The following is a 24,189-nucleotide window of genomic DNA, read 5'->3' on the forward strand; positions in this document are numbered from 1 at the left end:
ACTCCTACTACTACTCCTACTACTACTACTACTACTACTCCTACTACTACTACTATTCATACGTGGATGGATCCACCTACCCCGAGTGACCACCCGACTGAGCCTTATGTCATGACGCATGGACCCATTAGGGGCCCATTAGGGGTCCGTGGTCCCGAAGCGGTGGACGCGCTTGACAAGCCGGCCAGGAGGTTCTCATCTTTTTCCCTGCAGTGAATCAATAACCCAACTGGAGCCATCACAGCGATGGTCCACCAGTCCCACCATCTTCCCATCTGCTCCCCCGGCCGCCCATTACGTCCCCTGGAGGAGGGACAAAGGGAGTGGTGTCATGTGACACCCAGTGTGCCAAATGTCTAAAGTACCTGCTTTACGGCACCAGTGGGATCAAGCGGAGAAGCAGCCTTGCAGGTCCTCCACCTGCTGCCATAGAAACCCAAACCTCTCGGGCGTGTCCGTCAAGAAGTACCGGCTGCAAGAAAAAGGAAAATATAAGATGGATAATAGAATATATATTATTATTATTGTAATATTGTACCATAACTCCTCCTTTGTTGTTTGCTAACTTGCCCAACCTTTGACCTACAATTCCAGGATTCCAATTCATATTCATTATAATTCCTGTCTCTCCAGATTTGGACTATCCAGATGGAAAATGGTTGGTCTGTGTTGTAATCCATCACGTCTTCTCATGCAAAATGGGTCTGCTAATTGGAATTGATATTCCCAGCCATATGCTGCTCCGGAGAATAAAGTCAACTGTACCAGGAATCCCAGTGCTGGGATGGGATGGGATGGGATGGGATGGGATGGGATGCCATATGGCCAACAGTCACTGGGATACAAAGACTTACATTTGGGGTAGCATCATGCTAGCCACGGGCCGTATAATCCCAGGTTTAATCTAGATTACATCTGGCGTGTCCCTGTGTGAACCCTCTTTTCAGAGTAATGTTGGAGGGTTGATGCCAAACTTGGAGATGAAACGTTAAGGAGTCCCACTAAAGTACACGATAGTATTGCAATAGTACACGAGGCTGTAAGGGTTTTGTGTGCTGACTACTGTCTCCAAGCTTTGTCTTATCTTCCTCAGAAACGTTCATCAGCCTGACTTTGCCAACTGGAATGTTCTAAAAAAAAAAAAAGAGGGGATTTGCCTGCGATTATTGCAAGAGCTTTTATTTGCAGCGTTGCAAAGTACATTTCATCGTTGTTAGCGCTCATTCTCGCTTTCATCCCAGGAAAACGCAAATGAGCATGCCGTTATTTGGAACCTTTCATGGGCGGCTTTAGGAACGAGCATCTCCATCTGCATTGGTCCTCCTACTGTTCATGTTCTCCCATGTCTCAGTCCGTAACCACAAACACACCAGGAGCAACATGGACATACAAACCATCGTTGGAGGATCAAACATCACATGGCATCAAGTCAGAGAGGAACCAAGAGGAGAACTTCCTTCAATTCAAACGAGAGAGGAACCTCCAAAATTCATTACATTCCATTCCATTTTTCCAGGTACTTTTGAGGTATTTTGACTCCTAGAACATTCTGGTTTAACTCTTGGACTGTACCAATTTATGGGATGTTTGAATTTGGAGGTTCCACCGTGTGAGCTCCACCCTTGGCTTAGTTGTAGACCATTCCATCATATCCATCTGCATAAAAGCCCTGCATTGACCAAGATGATGAATCATAATACTAAGTTATAACTAACTGATGTAAATGGAGTTAAATGGAGTTAGCGTTAGCGTAGAATGGTTTAGCCCTACCAGGAGATCTCATAGATTATTCCGGTATTCCTATGGAATACATCTTTTACAGCTCATACTGTCGGCAACATAGCGGTAAGTAGTAGTACCCAGTAGTACACTTAAAGTTGCAAAGTATTTTTTCACAGTGGAAGAAAAAAGCAACTTTGGATATTGCATGTTTATGGAAGCAAAGAGTTAATATTAATATTAATATTGCTGCACGGTTTAATAAGACGGCCTGAACCATCTCATCGGCTTTAAAGGGTTTAGATGGTCTTTCAGTTTGTGTCTGCTCACTGGTACTCTGGGGGCCCACATCAGCCCCCCACCAGGGAGACAAACAGCTGATGTCATCTCCTTATTTAGGACCACATGGAAAGGGAGATCTTCAGGGGAGATGGAGACCAACATGGAGCCTGGAAGCTTTTGATGGATCCGTCACTCAGAAAGCGGCTGCTGGAATTCTGTGATTATTTGCTGCAGGATCAGCTTCCTTCCCGAGGAGAGCCAGGGACTCCAGGGAGTCCACTCCGTCCTTATCCGGATGGAACTCCAGTCCAGGAGCAGCCGAGTCCTCCAGCTTTCCACCTTCTCCTCCATCCCGTCCTGCCCCCTCCGGCTCCCCGGTGGCGCCGGCCGCGGCGCTAGCTGTGGCGGCAGCAGCCGCGGCGGCGGCGCACTCCTCCTTGAACAAGCGGTCGTGCTCCATCTTCAGCTCTTGGTAGGAGCGGGAGAACATGTGGAAGATGGAGGTCGCAGGGAAGGCCATGATGAGGATCCCGCTGAGGATGCTGCTCAGCGCCACAACCTGACCCGGGATGGATCTCGGCACCATGTCGCCGTAGCCCACCGTCGTCATGGAGATGATGGCCCACCAGTAGGAGGCGGGGATGCTGCTGAAGTCGTGGGTGCCCGTGAGCTCGCTCTCAGCCAGGTGGACCAGCGGGGAGAAGAGGGTGACGGCCACGCAGAGGAACAGCAGGAGCAGGCCGAACTCACGCGTGCTCCTCCTGACGGTCAGTCCCAGCGTCTGCAGGCCCAGGGAGTGGCGAGCCAGCCGCATCACGTACAGGATCCTCAAGGCCCGCAGGATCCTCAGCACCAGGCCCAGCTTGTCCAGGTAGACCTTACTTCCTCCTGGACGCTCGCTCTCCGTGGACGGGTCCTCCTCCTTCACCACCAAGGACACGTAGTAAGGCAGGATGGCCATGGCGTCGATGATGTTGAGCGGCCCGCGCAGGAAGTCCAGCTTGCTGCGAGCCTGGATGAAGCGCAGGACGAACTCCAAGGAGAACCAGGCCACGCACACCGTCTCGATGATGAACATGTTGTAGCACTTGGACGAGCACTCGCCCTGAGGAGCACACAGAGCGACAAAGACCGGCGTGAGAAGGTCAGAAGGTCAGAAGACAGGAAGCCTTAGATCAGGCCACGCCTCTTAAATACGACAAATGGTACAAGCGCATCACGTGATCAGTCAACTCCATGTTGATTGGCCAGTGACCCATCTTGGGTGTCATCTGGGGTAGGCTCCAGCTCCCCATGACCCAATCCCATACTGTGGATTCATTGACTTGGAGTACTGGCAGTCTAGATATACTGTGTAATTGTGTAATACTACAGGATGATACTGCTGGGATACTGGCAAATATTTCTTCTAGGTTAACAAGGACCCCCCCCCCCCCCAGACCCCCCCATGAGGAACTGACTCATCAACTGAATCCTGCAGCAGCAATCGATTGGCGTCAACCAGATACTTCTTCTGTTTTTCACACGGTTTTCATTCTTCCGGCTCGTTGAACCCAAACGGAATTGCTGTCGGGAAAAGCGATGGAAAGGAAAAGGAAAAGCTTCCTCGACCTCGACCGGCATCTTCTCCTCTCCGCTCCATTTCCACTTTGTGACTCATGTACCTCCATCCTCGTCCTTTGGTCGTTCCTCAGCCTGCAACCCTCTTCCTCTCATTTGGGCTCCTCCTCCTCCTCCTCCTCCTCCTCCTCCTCCTCGTTAGTCATCCCATTTTCCTCCTGCCTCCCTCCCATCCTTTATTTTCACCATTGGCCCCACACGGGTGTCACCCTTTCTCCTTCAAACCTTGGTTGGTGTCCGTGTCCCCCCAAGAGAAACACAACTACCTCCAATGTTCTCTATGACATACGTTCCTCTGCTCTCACTCATTTATCACTCCTTACCTCCTTTCCTACTTTCCTCCTTTCCTCGCTCCCTTCTTTCTCTCAACGTGACTTGAAGCCTTTTGCATCCTTTGTGCACCGTGTTATTATTTAGTTGCAAATGAGACATTTGCAGCAGCACAAGCTGCTCCGCCATTCTCCTTCTTCCATTCGGTTCTTGGCTTTGCCGCATTAAGAGCTTTAATGGGAATGTTTGGCTCCGGCTGGAAAACAGCATTCTCAGCATCCTGCGAGGCCGGAACGTGTCCTCATACTCCCTTTAATGACGACGCTCCACACTGATGGAGGAACGGGGAAGAACATCCCCTGGCTGACAAAGGTCAGGGAAGATTAGTCAAGGTTTTCTTCTTATTGGGAGACTTGGCAACGTTTAAAACGGGTCAGGCACATTGAAGGTCACCTATTGCATAAGTCACTTTGGAGTTATGTTATCACAGTAATAAGGGTCCTAATAAGGGTCCTAATAAGGGTCCTAATTAGGGTCCTAATAAAGGTCCTAATAAGGGTCCCGAGAGCCCTCGTCAACTTCTCCATCAGGACAGCTAGGTGAGTCTGACCCGTACATCCCCACCGGCTTTGCAAAAAAAGGCTTCACTACACATCTTAAAATAAAACCCTGCTAACTATTTGTAAGTCAGCTAAAAATGTGGAAGCTACGCTAGTATTGCTAATGTTAGTGTCTTCTATGGGGTTGCCAACCGTCTATTGAAGAACTGTTCATATCATGCACCATATGGTCCCTTGACTGACTTGATATTTATTCATCACGCAGGCATTTACTGAAGGGAAAGACAAATACAATTACAAGAATGGTGTCTGTCTCCGTGGCTGAGAATAGATGTGGTAAATCTAAGTAAATATCAGCCTCCACAGCCTCGACAGCCTCTACAGCCGCACTCCTCCTTCATCAAAATGCATTCCTCACACTTCCTCCGGGTGACGTCCAGGCCCAAAGCACCGTGGGAATTCAGGAGCGCCGTTCCTGCATCAATCTTTCAGACACGTTCTGCCCTCGGCTTTCATGTTTTGCCTCTGGTGTGCACTTTCTACCTCTCATCCCCCCCCCCCCCCCCCCCCATTTGTCCCATTAGGGCTTTGCGGTGCTGTTCTCACCCTTTGGACCAAAGGCCATTAGTTACAGCGACACGCTTTCTACTTCTGTCTCTTCAAACAGCCGCACTGTCACCACGCCTTTATGACCTTCGCTCCTCGCTGGGACTCGTTGGGACTCATTGGGACTCACTGGGACTCGTTGGGACTCTGAGACAGTTCATTTCAGCATGAACCCACATTTCTCATTTCTCATTTCTACAAAAAATGTCTTTGCCAAATTAAAAACCACATTCAAGCAACATTTTTGGAAAGGACGTTTTTAGGATGTTTTTAGTAGCTGAAGGTCAAAGGACCACATGGTCTGCAAATAGCAGAGACCAGATCCTGAGGCCCACAGATTTTTCCGATGATCCGATTTGGAGTCCTGATTTGACACTTTGATAAATTTGTAATCCAGCAATTAAAAATGATTGACGAAGTAGTAGAATAAATACCACAACCACAAGAACCAAGACAGATGTCATCTGGACCAGATGATTGCTAGTCCAATGGAAACATCGTACATCTCACACGGCAGATGCGTGTACTTTATGTACTTCATGTACTTTATGTATTCCCGATTTAACGTTCATATGCTTTACTTTGATGTCGTGTCTGTGTTCACGGTACGGCAGATGGTCATGGAAGTCCGGTGATAAAATATACGATATCGCTGCGTGATTAGCATCTGTCTTTTAGCAACGCTACGCTTCAAGATAAACGAGTCTAGCAAATGAGCTTACGGGCGCTGCTTCCCGCTTTTGTACTCCATGGTATCGTATTCCACGCTTGTCCACTTCCATCCAGCCTGGCTTAAGAAGCATCACGTCACAGTGGGGCTTCATCCGGATACCTCATCAGTGGGACCGCCGTGTGCACGCGGGTTTGAAGTGGAAATGTGTCTTTGGATTGTCAGACAAGAAGACGCCTCCATTCTTTTGAATTATTGATGTGCTTTTTAACTTGTGGAACATCTTCTTCTGCCTCCAGCGACCCTCGCCATATGTGAGCACCGTTTTAGTCATTAAAGATGTGTGGTGGTCATACAAATAAAATACACACTCATCTAAGGCTAAGTAGTATCCTTGGTGTTGGGTAATTAACATGATCGTATTCGTCACAATCCCAATCTTTGCTGGTGCGACATCATACCATAGGAATCTATCCAGAACCCAGACCATGGGTTCATGGATCAGTTTTTGCATAAACTATAGTTGTGAATCTATAAAAACTGTGTTTGGTGTTAACATTTTTGTAGCTTTACTGTGTTAGTGGGCAAAAAACTACAGAGGCAACCGCTGATGACATCATAGATGGGCGACAGAGCTGACTTCTGGTTCCTGTTTCCATTTTGGGATAAAAATACATGAAGAACTCAGCGTATAAAATATTGTACGCTAACCAAAAAATGTACACAAATCTTTTGTCCTTAACTGAACACGTATGTTAACCAAGGCTACACTGTACTAGGATGGTCTTGAAAGATATTCCAGTCATTTTCTGGGGTTCCATTTTTTTCCACAATGATATTAAAGCCACATAACGTCAGCACGATAAGAACATGTTTCATGATGTTGGTTGTTCCTCATCTACTCGGTGTATTCTCCGTGTATTCACCCTCTCCTTATCTCAGCCGTGGTATTTCAATCCATCAAACAAAGAAGCAAAAAAAGAAGCCAAAATCCGCAGTCACGACCCTTTAATCCCAGCCGTCCAAAGGTTGGACACAAATGAGAACAAAAGATTCCGCCCATCAATCAGCTTTACCTTGAGGCGGACATTGAACATACTTGAGTGAACCTGCGGGTCCAACGTGGACCTAGCACGTACTTTCACAGCTATGAAAAAACCACACGTGACGACAAAGAGAACGAAGACACGCAGCGTTCAAGTGTCATGTGTTATTAAAGGACTTGGGCTAGGTGACACCTCATCCGTCACCAGGCTGCCCTCCTGCAACCTGATAGCCGCACCAACACGGAACATACCAAGTGGAAGGTGTGCCATGTGGGCCATGTGTGAATACACACGATACGCACAAAAGGTCCTGGGGGGGGGGGCGTAGACATAGACGCACGCTGAGGTTAGCCGGTTTGTAATCACAATGCTTAGCTAGCAAACCTTTATGAGTGTCTCAATTTCACACTTGGGGGGGGGGGGGGGGGGGGGGGACATTTATTTGCTGCTTCTTTTATATTCTCTTATACTATTTTATGTCTTGGTGCATTTCTTGGCGTACAGGCCATTACCTCGGTTCTGCATATGGGTAAAAATCATAGAAAATGGAAGGCATAACGTGAGGAAGACCAAAATGTCCGACGAAAGTCAACCGTCGTTTTTATTCTCATGGAGTAAATAAATAAACATGTTTAATAAACAACAAGAGTAAGATGTGAAAATGCCAAGAATATTGGTTTAAACACCACTACCTATGTACTTTATGTATTATGTATGTATTATGTATGTAAAGAATACCACATTGCTGAAAATGCATGTAAACATGTCAATTAGTAGAGCCCTCTAGACATGAAGTAACACCCCTATAGTCACCTTTGCACTTGTATTACCCAATATAATAAGCATAATAGGAGGAAATAAGCCATTCAGAACTAAATAAGACCCATGTGTATTCCTGGTAATGTGTTCCGGTGGTAAAGGTCATCCAAAGGTCATCCAAGTACATGATGAAATATACAGCATCCTCTAACAGCAGCACTAGCTCTCCCTTTTATGTTGCAAACAATGTTCCAGTGTCATAGCAAGGTCACCTTGTGAAGGAATGTGAAGGCACACTATTCTCTGTCCTCGTATATCATATATATATCATATATATATCATATATATATATCATATTCACTCCTAAAAGTGCATTGTGTTGCACGTCTGGGCCGCGCTAGCCGTCCAACCGTACTTTGGCAGAGACAAGATAAACACCTCATACTTTGCTGTTCTCGTCCATAAGCCTACTTGGCAGCCATGCAGTGACGGATGGAAAGAATACAGCTCGTAACCACATCGACTATAATAAGGCATGAAATCTGCTGCTCGCTGATACTGTCAAAGCAGTTATGGTTTGTTATGGTTTGTTATGGTTTATTATGGTTTGTTATGGTTTATTATGGTTTGTTATGGTTTATTATGGTCGCACAGACAAACGCTGGAGACGCTTGCAGATTCACAGGACAGTGGAACCTTTGTCATCAATACGTTCCAAAAGGTCAGATTAAACACAAAACCTTTGAAAAACATCACTTTTGGAAGAAAATAATGTCAATCCAATTATCCTTTTATTTTCCTTTTATTATCCTTTTATTAATCCTTTTATTATCCTTCTATTAATCCTTTAATTATCCTTTTATTATCCTTTTATTATCCTTTTATTAATCCTTTTATTATCCTTTTATTATCCTTTTATTATCCTTTTATTATCCTTTTATTATCCTTTTATTAATCCTTTTATTATCCTTTTATTATCCTTTTATTAATCCTTTTATTATCCTTTTATTATCCTTTTATTATCCTTTTATTATCCTTTTATTAATCCTTTTATTAATCCTTTTATTATCCTTTTATTATCCTTTTATTATCCTTTTATTAATCCTTTTATTATCCTTTTATTATCATTTTATTAATCCTTTTATTATCCTTTTATTATCCTTTTATTAATCCTTTTATTATCCTTTTATTATCCTTTTATTATCCTTTTATTATCCTTTTATTATCCTTTTATTATCCTTTTATTAATCCTTTTATTATCCTTTTATTATCCTTTTATTATCCTTTTATTAATCCTTTTATTATCCTTTTATTATCCTTTTATTATCCTTTTATTAATCCTTTTATTATCCTTTTATTATCCTTTTATTATCCTTTTATTATCCTTTTATTAATCCTTTTATTATCCTTTTATTAATCCTTTTATTATCCTTTTATTATCCTTTTATTAATCCTTTTATTAATCCTTTTATTATCCTTTTATTATCCTTTTATTATCCTTTTATTAATCCTTTAATTATCCTTTTATTATCCTTTTATTATCCTTTTATTATCCTTTTATTATCCTTTTATTAATCATTTTATTATCCTTTTATTAATCCTTTTATTATCCTTTTATTATCCTTTTATTATCCTTTTATTATCCTTTTATTAATCATTTTATTATCCTTTTATTATCCTTTTATTATCCTTTTATTATCCTTTTATTATCCTTTTATTAATCCTTTTATTAATCCTTTTATTATCCTTTTATTATCCTTTTATTATCCTTTTATCATCCTTTTATTATCCTTTTATTAATCCTTTTATTATCCTTTTATTATCCTTTTATTAATCCTTTTATTATCCTTTTATTAATCCTTTTATTATCCTTTTATTAATCCTTTTATTATCCTTTTATTAATCCTTTTATTATCCTTTTATTATCCTTTTATTAATCCTTTTATAATCCTTTTATTAATCCTTTCCAGACGCCAACATTTCATTTAATATTAAGCCAAAACAAATAAGTATACTTTTAGCACTACTCATCACGTAACAATAAGCACATTTAAAACCATGATGGAGATTTTAGATGAAAATCTTTGAATGTAAAACACCTTAAAGATGGCGCCACACACATGGAGACTCAAACAGCACAGCGCTTTGTCAAAGGCCCATAATAAGACAACGTGCAGCAACACAAAGGTCAGGTCCCTCTGACTCGGGAAATGATTGGGACTGCAAATGCCTCCATGACAGCAGTGGCTTTCTCCCCCCCCCCCTGAATTCTCCTGAAGCCATCACAAGCAGCCTCAACATTTAGTTTCCTTCACTTGCTTTCTGCTCACATCCGTCTTGCCTCAACAAGCAAAGTTGCTACGTAGTCAAGCTGCACAGCTGGGGATCAAACTGAGGCTTCAGACTTAAAACAAAGCATGGAAATTAGCATAATAGCCCCCCTTTAAGACAACAGAACCTCTGCTGGTTGCAGCCAAGTCGGGGACACCCCATCATTGGATCCATGCATGGTTGCAGCCAAGTCGGGGACACCCCATCATTGGACCCATGCATGGTTGCAGCCAAGTCGGGGACACCCCATCATTGGACCCATGCATGGTTGCAGCCAAGTCGGGGACACCCCATCATTGGATCCATGCATGGTTGCAGCCAAGTCGGGGACACCCCATCATTGGACCCATGCATGGTTGCAGCCAAGTCGGGGACACCCCATCATTGGACCCATGCATGGTTGCAGCCAAGTCGGGGACACCCCATCATTGGACCCATGCATGGTTGCAGCCAAGTCGGGGACACCCCATCATTGGACCCATGCATGGTTGCAGCCAAGTCGGGGACACCCCATCATTGGACCCATGCATGGTTGCAGCCAAGTCGGGGACACCCCATCATTGGACCCATGCATGGTTGCAGCCAAGTCGGGGACACCCCATCATTGGACCCATGCATGGTTGCAGCCAAGTCGGGGACACCCTATCATTGGACCCATGCATGGTTGCAGCCAAGTCGGGGACACCCCATCATTGGACCCATGCATGGTTGCAGCCAAGTCGGGGACACCCCATCATTGATCCATGCATGGTTGCAGCCAAGTCGGGGACACCCCATCATTGGACCCATGCATGGTTGCAGCCAAGTCGGGGACACCCCATCATTGGACCCATGCATGGTTGCAGCCAAGTCGGGGACACCCCATCATTGATCCATGCATGGTTGCAGCCAAGTTGGGGACACCCCATCATTGGATCCATGCATGGTTGCAGCCAAGTCGGGGACACCCCATCATTGGACCCATGCATGGTTGCAGCCAAGTCGGGGACACCCCATCATTGGATCCATGCATGGTTGCAGCCAAGTCGGGGACACCCCATCATTGGACCCATGCATGGTTGCAGCCAAGTCGGGGACACCCCATCATTGACCCATGCATGGTTGCAGCCAAGTCGGGGACACCCCATCATTGGACCCATGCATGGTTGCAGCCAAGTCGGGGACACCCCATCATTGGATCCAAACTGGATCATATTTGGTCTAAATCAGGAATGAAGTTTTGCATTGAATGTCCATAATCCCTTTGTAACACTTTGTTGGTGGATTGGTACTTCCTGGGAACGAATACACGAGTTGTTTCATGACGTGTTTGAAAGGATTACTTCACAGCAGACACAGACTGCCGGGTGTGAACATGAACGCACCGTCATGTAGTATTTATTGTACAATTACTACACAGACACTTCAATTGGATTCCTGCAGAGAGGATGTGAGCTTGGATGCCATCAGCGCTAATCCTGTCAGTCGCATGCGTCATACGTATGTGGAAACTAAATGATTAGTTATAGATGAATTACCCCGAGTTGCCTCGGCTGAGGTTAGAATTCCTCCACCTTGGCAACAATGCGGGTATCATCACGTACGTGGTCTACTCGTCTTCCTGTTACTTGGCTAGATTTGACTCTCAGACAGTCTTTAAAGTTTCAACAGCTCTCCTGAGCGAGGAGACGAATGAGAAAGGAGAGAAAGGAGTCTTCATTGCAGGTGTAATGTTTATACCCCTATACCCCCCCCCCCCCCACCCGCTTTCTTTAGTAATGCAGAATGCAGCAGATTAATGAGGTCATCAATTGATTGTTGTGAAAGATCCTATTAATCCCAACACATCTTGGACACCAGATGCCCTCAAGGTTGACCTCCCATCATGCATTGCTCCTCTGTCTCCACTGGCGCTTCTTCACCCTTTCCCTCCCTTGTTCTTGCCTGCATACTAGAGATTGATGCTAGGAGCGTAATTAGCCAACAGCAGTCCCACTTCAATTTACAGCTTTAAGAATGGACACTAAATGGCCACTTCAATGACTCCCTCGGGTCACAAAACATCCAAATTCCCAAAGGAGAGCAAATCAGATGAGGTTGATGAAAACACTTTCAATGGTCACAATATTAAAGACGGGAATCAGAGCGGCGCTCGTAGTGAAAGATGTCCAAAGTACGCAGGAGAGGAAAGACAAGGCAGTCAAAATGTTTGCCCGACTTAGAAGTCAGTCCCCAATCCGTGCATAAGAATGTCAGACGTCATGGAATTGAACCAAGACGGTTATCGATGCGAGACGAGGCCGCCTGCTCGTGGGGGACAGTCGCCGCTGCCTCCAATCAGCCGCAGACATCCTGCCGGAGATTTTACTGCGACAGATTACTGGGGTCACCGCGGGGTCACCGCGGGGTCACCGCGGGGTCAGCCCAGTCGTAGAAACGGATGGAATCGATGTTGCACACTCAAAGTAGAAGAATCACTCAAGCACAAAAAGTGTTACCCTAACCGTAATGGAATGCATCTTAGTCGAAGTTTAGGATGTTTAGTCGTTACCACAACTATGGATTCTTATTTTTCCTTTCATTCCGGGAGTTGTTCCATCCAAATATGGATGTAACCTTCAGAGGGCGAGAGCTGCTGAAGCAGAAGAAGAGGTCGCTTTTGGCTACTGCTGCCCTTTGTGTTGCTTCCTGGGACGACGACGACAACAACAACAACAACAACAACAACAAAACACCTTTTCTTCATTCCGTGGTTCCAAAGGAGAAGATGGACAGATGCTCTCTCGTTCCTGACACATCTTACTATTCATTCATTCATTCATTCATTCATTCATTTTCTACCACTTATCCTCACGAAGGTCGCGGGGGTGCTGGAGCCTACCCCAGCCCTATCCCGGGTGCACTAACAACAGACAACTAACAACATTCCCACTCACATTCATACCTATGGACAGGGTGGGATTGAACTCGGGTCTCCTAGCTGCGAGGTCTCCGTACTAACCACTCGACCACCGTGCAGCCATCTTACTATGTCTCCCCTCCAAATGACAATATTGTATGAACTCACTCACTTCCTGTTATACTAACTCTAATCGGATGACCTGAACTCTGGACATTTGGAACGTCCACATCCATACGTGCACACGGGAAGAACATGCTAACTCCAACAGAAATCCAAATCCCGACCTCCCAACATGCTCATCCCTCAGCGTTCCTGATGGAAAAAAGGCCTACTTTGGTGTCGATAATGCTGAAGTAGGAATAAATGCTAATGCATCTATTTGCTATTACTGACACAACAAGGAAGGGCTTGACTTCCCGACAGGAAGTTGGCCAAATCCAAATAGATAAATGAGATAATAAAAGCTCCCGGCTAGGAGGACATTAGACATGAAGAGCATTGATAGGAAAGATGGACAGAAGTTGGAGTGGAGGACTTAAGCTGAATAATAAAGTCGGCTGCCAAAACCATAATTGAGTGATTGATAGATGTGATGAGTGGAGGACAAGCATTAGCACTTGGGTGAAGGGGACCAGAATCATGTCTGACAGGTTAACCTCTGCTGTACATCCTGCCTTCCGTACCTTCAGTAAACAATTCCAACTCCTCTTCTTCTACTTATTTTCCCTCTCCTTGTCCCTCAGCAGGCGAGGGAGGTGAAGGATGGTCACATGGGGGAAGCTTGGCCCCCCTCCAGCAAGGAGAAGAACGTAGATGGACCGAGTCAATTAAAGATGACAAGACTCTTCCTGCTTCCCGTGCAGGCTTGCCGGACTCCGACTTTGGTAGTCAGGTGAAGATGAAAGTGGCAGATGTTTACTTTAGGTGGACCAAACGTGGGACAACCTCCCGTCCTAAATATGTCCTCCAATCCACAATGTCCTTACAAGGCAATCAAACGTAGACGCAGCGCTAGAAATGGTCTCTTAACGCCTGGAATCAATAAGACGTTCCATGGGAATAGCTGGGAGTTTGAGGAAGTGTTGTGTTCTCAGTGGAGACCACTTGCCCCCGTGGACAGGTTGATTCCTCCCCATGGTGCTCCGCTGTCACGCTCGCTTCTACTGTGTTTACCCGAAACAACCACAGGCAGCAAAGCACTTCCTCTCACGGAATGCAATCCCGATAATGGGAATGTAAACACCCCTTTTTCAGGAAGGGTGTCCCGGCTTGAATCCGTGTCTTCATTCAAGACCAAATGTTACCCACATTGTTCCCAAAACCATAGAAGGTGTGTTTAATGAATTTAATGAATGAAAATGAGCACCCCTATAGCACCCCTATAGTCACCTGAATATTCATATTACCAAATAGTGTAGACGCTTCATGCGTCACAGAACTCCATTTTGTTGGCTGATACTGGCCACGCCCCAGTCAGCGTGAGGCCTCATTATTGTCATTAACTCTCGTTATGGGTCGGCGCAGTTCACAGGATATTCATGCACACACACAAATACACACACACACACACACACACATACACACACACACACACAAATACACACACACAAATACACACACACAAGCATCCCACGGATATCTAAGAGGATGTGATGAGAGGGAGTCTGGTTTTTGTCCACTTGTAATTAATAAGAAGACTTAATTCTCCTAAGCCAGGTGGGGGGGGGTCAACATCCGCCTTAGTTGGAGCGTCCATGTTTGTTGTATTAAGTTGCATAAAGTGCATAAGATTATGTAATCCTTCAACACTTGAATGCTGGATTATCCGTATGAGTGACAGGTATACGACACTAACACATACCTGACTTTTCATTGATAGAACTGATAGTGATGCTGGATTATCCGTATGAGTGACAGGTATACGACACTAACACATACCTGACTTTTCATTGATAGAACTGATAGTGATGCTGGATTATCCGTATGAGTGACAGGTATACGATACTAACACATACCTGACTTTTCATTGATAGAACTGATAGTGATGCTGGATTATCCGTATGATTGGCAGATATACAACATGAACACATACCTGACTTTTCATTGATAGAACTGATAGTGATGCTGGATTATCCGTATGAGTGGCAGATATACAACATGAACACATACCTGACTTTCACGCTAACGGAATATTCAGCGCCCCGCAGTTTGAGAAGCGCTGATGTCGCTGACTCTAAAAAAACAGTGGAGGGTACCTGGGCGAATAAAGAACCCATTTGATTGGGTTATGATCTGATAACGATGCAGGCACTATTTGCTCTCACCGACGCATCAGCAGAAGAGTCCGCCCCTCAGATTCATCATAATTCATAATGAATAACTTATGTTCAAAGTGAGGACAAGTAAATAAATGGGCTATAAATCATCACAGGGATTTTCAGGAATGTCAGGCAGCGATCCATTTAGTTGGCCGAGCACCCTGGCCAGTGGAGCTGAGTCATAAAAGAATCCTGGCCAGTTCCTCCCCTCCATGTAGCAAACAGACGTAGCGTTCTCATCGTGAAAAACAAGAGTGATGTCACGGCAGTTCAAATACGGACATTCAAAGGCAGGTATTTCCTAAAAGACGCTACTATGATTGACACTTTGACCTTGGGGAAGGTTAGAGTGACTGAGTACATCAGAGCAACAACAAATCCAACAGTGACCCAACTCTTCCGTAGCGGCGCTGACTTACCCTGTCCTCCTCCTCCCTGAGGTCCGGCATGGTGCTGATGCACAAGCTGACCACGGTCACGGCCACCATGATGACGGACAGGCAGGCGAAGATCTTCCCCGGCAAGCCAGACTGCGGGTTCTCCACCATGTCTCTGAGCCAGTTCATGACTTTCCGGTACGTGGTCTCCTCCACGGGGACTCGCTGCATGGCGTTTCTCTGCCTGCGCTCCTCCTCTTGGCGCTCCTGCTCGTGCACCTCCTCCATGCGGGTGTACATCTTCCTCTTGCAGCAGCGCTCCATGTAGGCCATCTCCACGCCCCAGTAGGCCAGCTCGTCGTGCAGGGAGAGGATGCACATCTCCCGCAGGAGGCGGAGTTTGCCGGCGGCCAGGAAGTTGAGGATGACCCTGAAGGCGGACGGCGAGCGATCGAAGAAGAATTCCTTCCGGGCCTCGTCATAGTCGTCGCAGACGCTGGCGATGTCCTCGGGCGACCTGCAGCCGCACAGGCGGCCCAGGCGAGTGAGCGGGAACTGCTGCAGCGTCGTCCAAGGGAAGGTGTAGCGGTTCCCGCCCACGTTGATCACGGCGAGCACGCGGTGGTCCACGGACACCAGGTCCTCTGGCTGACGGATGAACTGGGCCCTTTGGTAATAAACACCCTGGAGTTGGGGGGGGGGGGGGGGGGGGGGGGAATTCAATTCCAGATTGAAGCTAATTTAGTCCACAATATGCAATATTTGACTTTGGAGTACAGTGGAACCTTGGTTAGCATACGCCACAGTTAGCGCTTATTTTTCACTTTATGGAACAAATATAATTGAATGTTTGATTTTTATGTCTGAAATCTTTTCTGCATGTAAAACTGGAATTGGAAAACTGTTTTTGGCTTATTTGGATTCACATTATTTCTGATGGGAAAATGTATTTGGTTAGCATACGATTTGGTTTGAGTCCAACTTCCTGGAACAGATTAATGATGCTAACCAAGGTTCCACGGTATACTTGGACTGCAACCAACTATTCATCTCTCAGTCACTTCATCCGAAGCTGAGATGACAGATGAGATGTGTATGTGATCATTATTGATCGTTATTGATCATTATTGATCGTTATTGATCGTTATTGATCATTATTGCTTTTTAAATCGGGCATGCATTGTTCATACCTTGATGGTCTCAGTCTCTGGAATCTCGGTGAAGATGCGGTCAAGACTGCTGTCGTCACTGACGGACAGGTTGCTAAAGTCGTGGTTAGCATTGCTGATGATTGGCATGGCAGCATCCGGATCGTATGCAGCTCAGATCAGGTTTTAAAAAACGGCGTCTTTGTTTCTTCTGGGTCAGGACAAAGCCGGGGAGTCCATGGTCCCGTTTGGGTGAGCAAAAGCCTTCCTGTGGTTGCTCAACGCCCTCAAAGTGTCTTTGACCTCAAGCCCCGCCCGACATTGAGTCTGCGTTCAGCGGTGGGCGTCTGACATCCTTTGGCTTCAAATTGATGAGGTCAGAATGAAAAAGGCCCCCTGCTGTCACATTTGAATGACTTCTGGAGGCGCCATCAGAGGATAAAATAGGCTACCCTTGCCGGGCGCACCCAGCAACACATCAGCGCTTCGTCTTGGCGAGAGGCTAGAGCCAGTGAAGATGGATCAGTGGATCTGCTGTGGAGAACGAGCAGCGGCCAAATGCGGTGCTGAGGTGTCCCAAGACTGGCGGGGATCCTCCTTGGCCCGGACAGGATTAGGAAGGGCCTGTGGTGGCACCATGTGGGATCTGAGATGGAGAGACATGAAAAGAGACCAAGATGGAGGCTGTTAAAGAATGCAAGATGGTCACATGACTGACATGAAGGATGGGCTTCAAAATGATTTGACGTGGGACGCAAGTCAAACGCTTACGACCACCATCACGATCAATACAGGTTATGATATACAGGATATGATATACAGGATATGACATACAGGATATGATATACAGGATATGCTATACATGATATGATATAAAGCAGGGGTGCTCATTAAGTCGATCGCGAGCTACCGGTCGATCGCGGGGGTGGTACTGGTCGATCGCTGGTCGATCGCGGCGTGACATTAAAAAAATATCATCCTAGCATCAATGCCGTCACTTGATTGACATACAGGGCAGCCATTCAGATGACAACTGAATGTTGCCCTTCGGGCGACCAATCAAATCAAACAACGTCTCTAAGTGCAGCAGAACTTACGATGTCAGCCTATCATCCATCCCCGTTACTTGATTGACATACAGGACAACCAATCAGATGACAACTGAATGTTAACCTTTAGGTCACCGCTCATGCGTAAACAACGATGCAAAGTGCTAAGCTAGTCGGCGAATTGCGAGATTTTAAGCCCTCGCTAAAGTTTATGGTCACTAAAATGAGTGAAGGAGCTGGACCAAGTAAAAAGGCAAAAACTGGACCAAGTAAAAAGGCAAAAAACATATGACTTCCATACGGATATGGAATATTATACGGATATTATGATACGGATATTATCCATGACTGATAAACATTTGGAAGTGTGCTTGAGGCTGGCTATCAGCAGCTACTGTCCGGACTATGCATCCCTGGCTGGTTCAATTCAGTGCAAGTCATCAAAGTAAACTCAGGTAATTACAAAAAATGTTAATAGTTAATTATGTGTGTTTTGCAATATTGGCTCATTTGGTTATGTAAGGTACATCAACATACATTGTACGTACAAATAATCCTCAATACATTTGAAAATAAATAGATGTTTTGCATTTTTGTAGTGGGTAGATCATTTTGACTCGCTCATTTTAAAAGTAGCTCGCATGCTGAAAAAGTGTGAGCACCCCTGATATAAAGGATACAGCAAAAGGTGCTTCAGTCGCGGTTCTACTTAAAAGGAAGGAACAGGAGGAGAACATTTAGCTTTAATGGTGTCGTTCACACCCAGGAGTGAATAACCGCCTGCAGTCGAGCCTCCCAAATGTGTTTCTTGGCAATATGAAAGTTATTGGCACACCGAGTCGTTGGACTTGGCCAGAACCGCTCGCCTCGTATCAAAGCTCCAAATATCTGGTTATCACGCGTGTTTATCAAACGTGTTCATCAAGCGTGTTTCCACCATCTCTGGAGCTCACTACAAATCAAGGTGGCCATTAAAATCCCTCGTCAAGGCTGACACTGATGAAAAGCAGCTTTATTCAATAATCATATTATTATTATGAAGGAAAAGGACATATGCATTAGCCGTGAAAGGTTACTTCACCGCCGTGGGAATCTAAAATATATTTATTTGTTGTCATTGTGGTGGCTAATAGCAGACGATAAGGGTGTCATCATCTGTGGAGGCATCATCCAGAGATAGAAGCTGGTCTACAAGGTGAAGAGAGGAACATGATGAAGAATAAAGACCACCTTGCAACTGCAGTAATAATTATATCATAATAATAATAATAGTCACTCCTTAACACTATAGCGCTTTCCCCCAGTATTGCAGCTTGAATACAGTATTAGGTGTACAGTATTGGGCCCCCGGGCCTGAGTTTTGACACCTGTGAGTTACCCAATTAATGATGTGTTGGTTCCCTTTTTAAGTGAACCACCAATTTCAGTCCAAAAGTTGGCAGCTGTGAACAACTCGTTCACGACTCGCACGTCTCCTGCGTGGCGCACTGCAACGTGCCGTGTAAGACAAATGCACGAACACAATCCCGAGTCCCGAGATGACTGCGTCGCCTGCGTCTCCCGTCGCCTGCGTCTCCCGTCGCCTGCGTCTCCCGTCGCCTGCGTCTCCCGTCGGCCAGAGCAGACACGGTGACGCCGCTCGCCACTGATTGACATCCTGGGGCGCAACGTGCGTTTGGCCGAAGCAATAAATCACACGACACGATGTTGGTGTTTCACTTTCACCTCACGGAGGGCAGACAGCGTGATAAACTACTTAGGCATCGACCCCGTTCTCCCAGGATACGCTGGTGTTTCCTTGGGGGAGGTTCACTGATGAGGGGGTTTGGCAGCACACGCCACTAACGGCTTTCATCCAGCTGTTCCCTTGCTGGGTTCCACTGGGAACGTCGTTTGCTTTTGAAGGGTCTTATTTAAAAAAAACAACATGGCGGTTGGAATGTGACGGTTTCAAAGATGCGGTGTAGTACTCTACTCTGGCCACTAGGTGTCAGTCATGTGTCAGTAACGTAGGAGCCTCAAATTGTTCTTTTCAAAGGAAAATAACCGGGACTTGATCGCCACAACAACAGACTTCCATTGCGGGTTTGAACTATCTCACAACAGGCACAATAACAATAAAATAATCATAATAATAATAAAAAGACACTTATTGCAACCTACACAAGTGTTGTTTACATCTTAAATGGCTTATTTTATGTGAATATGTGTACTATGTTGCATAGTACGAGTGTAAAGGTGACTATAGGGGTGCTAGTTGATGTCTAGAGGGCTCTAATAATGTTAAAAAACATATTTAGATGGTCTGTATTGTCACTAAGCTGAGGCTGACATGAACAACAATTCCATTCCACAAAATGGCTCTCATGTCTCAGAAATACCTGGACGTAGTCACAAGTATACTTTGCTTTTTCTTTGGCTTTTTCTTGCTCTAACTTACTTGCTGTAACTTAAATATGATCAGCACCAGGGTTGGATTCCTAATGCCAGGAAGCAGGCATTCATGGGACAATCTGGCACCTCAGCCAGGAAGTTTGAATTCCTGAGGAATATTTCAAACATCCGAGCAGCACAAAGTGAAAGAACCCAAGCATTTAATGTCACGCCACGCCACGCCGTGCGTGTCAAAGCCTGCGTGCACCAGCAATGCAGAAGAGGAAGAAGAAGAGGAAGAAGAAGAGGAAGAGGAAAAGCTTGCAGGGATTCTAACTTCAACTCAGCCGAACTTACCAGGCTGGGCATCGAACTCTTCTTCACACGACCGAAGGAGGCTCCGTGGGGATCGATGTGTTCCGCAGTCCCCCTGGTCTGACGCCAAAGGCTGCTACATGTCACCAGGACCGGATCCGCCTGACCCGCATCGGCGCATGGCGCACTCGCAACGTTTGCACGCCGCAGCGGGATGCGGCTACGAGCTCGGGGAGATCCGAGTGTCCCGTTCCAGCTCGGGTGGCGAGTGCTGCTGCAGGAGGAGGAGGAGGAGGCGGAGGGGGGGAGGAGGTGGGAGGAGGAGGAGGAGTGGCTGCGCGTAACGGAGGAGTTAAGTTTGCGTAAAGGTGGCCAGAATCCGCATCTTTGCACTGCGCCGAAACACGAAGAGGAGCCCACTACAACACGGCGACCGTTTAATGTTCTATATATGATATTTCTATATGACATTTATACATATTTCATTCAACACGGAACACCACAAATGTGACGCTTTCTGTCCTGGTCGCCTCTTGCGCAACAGGGGGCGCGGTTTAGTCCTAAAATCCCCCCCCCCCCCCCAAAGCTACTCTGAAGGGCAGGCTGGAGGGCAAATACATCCCATCGTGGAATGTTGGAATGCTCGTGCATGAAATATTGTATATTTATATCATATTGTTTATGATTTTGGATGGTTATCAGGGGAACATGTTGGCCGAGGGCTTCTAATTGGTTTTGGAAAACAGGAGGAAAAAACATCCATAAAATCTTAACTGGAGATCATATTTAGTTGATAGATATTGGCCAATGCCTACGGTGAATAATCCTGATGGGGCTGCATGAGTGCTGCCAGCACTGGGGAGCTATGGTTCATCCTAGGATGGGATTTTTGTCAATTGGATTGCATAATGATGCCTTAGAAGGCTTTGGTTTCTGTTTCTTAGGAAGGATAAACCTCCATGTGATGATTTACAAAAGGGACCTCAATTAGTTTCTGCCCCCCCCCCCCCCCGAAACGGATAATATCTACGGATTCATCCGTTTGAAACTGAAATGAGTTGTGTCCATTTCCCGTACCTTGGAATGCTTTACCTGCAGACTTGTCGTGCCAAGCAGGAGTCGATAGTTGCATCATTATGTTGGCCCTGACACGCCCACTTTGTCCTTGAAAGGCTCATTGGGTCACTCGGGCCTGGGGGGGGAAACTCACAGCAAACATTTGTTTTTCTGTGCAGGCTCATATGGATGCTAACGGAGCAACAACACATTAGTGATGGGACTACAAACAAGTGTGTGTGTGTGTGTGTGTGTGCGTGTGTGTGCGTGTGTGTGCGTGTGTGTGCATGTTTGTGTGCGTGTGAGACAGCCAGACAGTTGAATGAACCCGTCCATCACTATTCATGAACCCACGGTTGAGCTTCTGCCCTCGGCTGCCTGGCGTATGCAACATGACACTGATCACACATGCTAGGCTATTAGTTCTCACGTAGCCTTTTTGTGCTCAAAGGAGACAATGGGGCCACAATGGGGCCACAATGGGGAGGCTCAATGGATTGGTTGTCCCGCAGTCATACCCCCCCCACCCCCCCGATGTGACACTAATGCTATATTCATTGTTTTCATTCTCTTTTCATCAGATGATATAGAGGAGAGACACACATAATTGTGTATTGAGCACAGGTGCAAGATAGGGTGGCCATAGGGTGGTCATAGGGTGGCCTAGGGTGGCCATAGTCTGGCCTAGGGTGGCCTAGGGTGGAAATAGTGTGGCCATAGGGTGGCCTAGGGTGGCCTAGGGTGGAAATAGGGTGGCCTTAGGGTGGCCATAGTGTGGCCATAGGGTGGCCATAGTCTGGCCATAGGGTGGAAATAGGGTGACCTTAGGGTGGCCATAGGGTGGCCATAGTGTGGCCATAGGGTGGCCATAGGGTGGAAATAGGGTGACCTTAGGGTGGCCATAGTGTGGCCATAGGGTGGCCTAGGGGTGGCCATAGGGTGGCCATAGGGTGGCATAGGGTGGCCATATGGTGGCCATAGGGTGGCCATAGGGTAGCCATAGGGTGGCAATTGGGTGGCCTAGGATGGCCTAGGGTGGCCATAGGGTGGCCATTGGGTGGCCTAGGATGGCCTAGGGTGGCCATAGGGTGGCATAGGGTGGCCATAGGGTGGCCATTGGGTGGCCATAGTGTGGCCATAGGGTGGCCATAGTGTGGCCATTGGGTGGCCTAGGGTGGCCTAGTGTGGCCCAGACCATCAGACAAGAAAATGTGTTTATAGTCACACAAGCCTCCAGTATGCACTCTGTTTTCCTCCTAAATCGTTTTCTTATTAATCTCACGTACCGCACAGTGCTACACACCAGATGCCGACACACACACACACACACACAGACACACACACACAGACACACACACACACACACACACACACACACACAGCGGCAAACAAAAGATAGTTTCAGCCTGGTCTGGTGGATTAAGGGTTTAATCCCTCACAGCAAGAGGGAAGATGAGATTGTGGTCTCCGGCGTGTGAGGCCAACGGTAGAGGTGGTGGAGGCCAATGAGATCTGGTCCTAGCGTCCAGCTGAAGGTGCTTCCTCAACTAACTCTTAGACCCCCCCCCCCCCGGCTGACTCTCCTGGAATTGCACTCGTTGACCTTCTCTTCGCTCCTCTTAAGTTTCTTCCATCTATTCCACGTCCATCAGGTTCATAGAAGAGCATAGAAAACGCTGGGTGGGTGACATCTTGTACCCCCCACCCTTAAACCCAAAAGTAAGCATCCCTCCAAAGGGAAACGTTTTTTTAAACGTCTCCTGTCTCGGAGGTCATCAGACGTTTTCCTGCATTTCCCTCATCAAGGCGTGAGGAAGCTCGTCTTATTTTGTCCTCCATGTTGGCTGACCTGGACACAAACATTCAGTAATCCAACCCGGTGGCCGACGTAGCAAAGACTAAAATAAGACTAGTTGGTAAAATAAAACAATGCACGGCCAAATGACCAAGGCCGGGATTGGGAATTACACAACATCACGTTTTATTCCGAGCTGCCGTTTTACACCAAATGAACGTCGCCAGGCGTGGGAGCTAATTGTGGCTCCTTCTGTTCAAGATTTGTTTGTCCTGATCATCAGGAGGAATATCTGATCCACCATCCCAACTAATGGCTCATATAAACGATGACAACTCCATGCTTGGATGAGCCCAATCATTCCAGACGAGGTGAAGTCATTCTCATTCCGAGCACTTTCCCGGCTTATGGAGGCTCCCGACTGACTTCCCAGTCTACCTCAGCATAAAACCGCTTTTCCACAGCAGGACGGCAGGTGACTTGGAGGCTGCTTCCTTTTCAGAGTCACCAGTTTCAAAGTCATCTTTTCATCCCGGTACCAGCCGTTATTGCATATTATTTTTCCCAGGAAGCGCTGCTCTATCCGCGCTTAAGCGTGACAATCATTTGCTTTTGTCGGGAAGTCTGCTTCTTCTGCTGAAATGGAACTTCTCAGATGTCGGCTATTTTGAAGGTATTTCATTCCTGGTGGACTTAAAAGATGTCAAATAAGAGCTGCTTCTCCTCCGTCTCCCGTTCTCGGAGGCCAGGTATCCGGAAAACTATTAACGTTTGGGGACCAAACCAAAGATGGTGGCTGTGTTTTGCTGAGGAAGGAATGGGAGGAGTCAAGAGGCTCACTGAGGAAGATAAATGATTCTTATTCTGGAAGAAAATACGTTTGCTAATTTGAGGCAGGTTTTACCACAACAAACGCTTCTACCCGAGGTTACACGCTAGCATGCTAATGAGGTCACCTTGGCTGCATGTCAGAACCCCTTGATGACGTGTTCTTCATCCAGGAGTGCGGTTCCT

General features: G+C 46.3%; 1 protein-coding gene across 1 annotated transcript; it reads right to left on the reverse strand.

Annotated features, from left to right (window-relative positions):
- Positions 1-506: 506 nt before the first annotated feature.
- Positions 507-20,593, reverse strand: kcng4a (potassium voltage-gated channel, subfamily G, member 4a). Its single transcript, XM_058087346.1, has 4 exons — positions 20,367-20,593; positions 16,630-17,233; positions 15,482-16,123; positions 507-3,106 (listed from the first exon to the last, which is right to left on the reverse strand). Exons 2-4 carry the CDS (start codon positions 16,735-16,737, stop codon positions 2,195-2,197), a joined length of 1,662 nt encoding a protein of 553 aa, XP_057943329.1. The 5' UTR covers positions 16,738-17,233; positions 20,367-20,593; the 3' UTR covers positions 507-2,194.
- Between the last annotated feature and the right edge of the window lie 3,596 nt (positions 20,594-24,189).

This window comes from Doryrhamphus excisus, chromosome 11 (assembly GCF_030265055.1).
Source record: "Doryrhamphus excisus isolate RoL2022-K1 chromosome 11, RoL_Dexc_1.0, whole genome shotgun sequence".
Lineage (NCBI taxonomy): Eukaryota > Metazoa > Chordata > Actinopteri > Syngnathiformes > Syngnathidae > Doryrhamphus > Doryrhamphus excisus.

What these genes read in the sequence shown, in the direction of transcription:
- kcng4a (XM_058087346.1), bottom strand. Translation starts at nt 16,737, where the DNA reads ATGCCAATCATCAGCAATGCTAACCACGACTTTAGCAACCTGTCCGTC. An exon ending in CAGAGACTGAGACCATCAAG is followed by an intron (nt 16,124 to 16,629) that starts GTATGAACAATG and finishes CCCCAACTCCAG; the next exon opens with GGTGTTTATTACCAAAGGGC. An exon ending in TCAGGGAGGAGGAGGACAGG is followed by an intron (nt 3,107 to 15,481) that starts GTAAGTCAGCGC and finishes TGTGCTCCTCAG; the next exon opens with GGCGAGTGCTCGTCCAAGTG.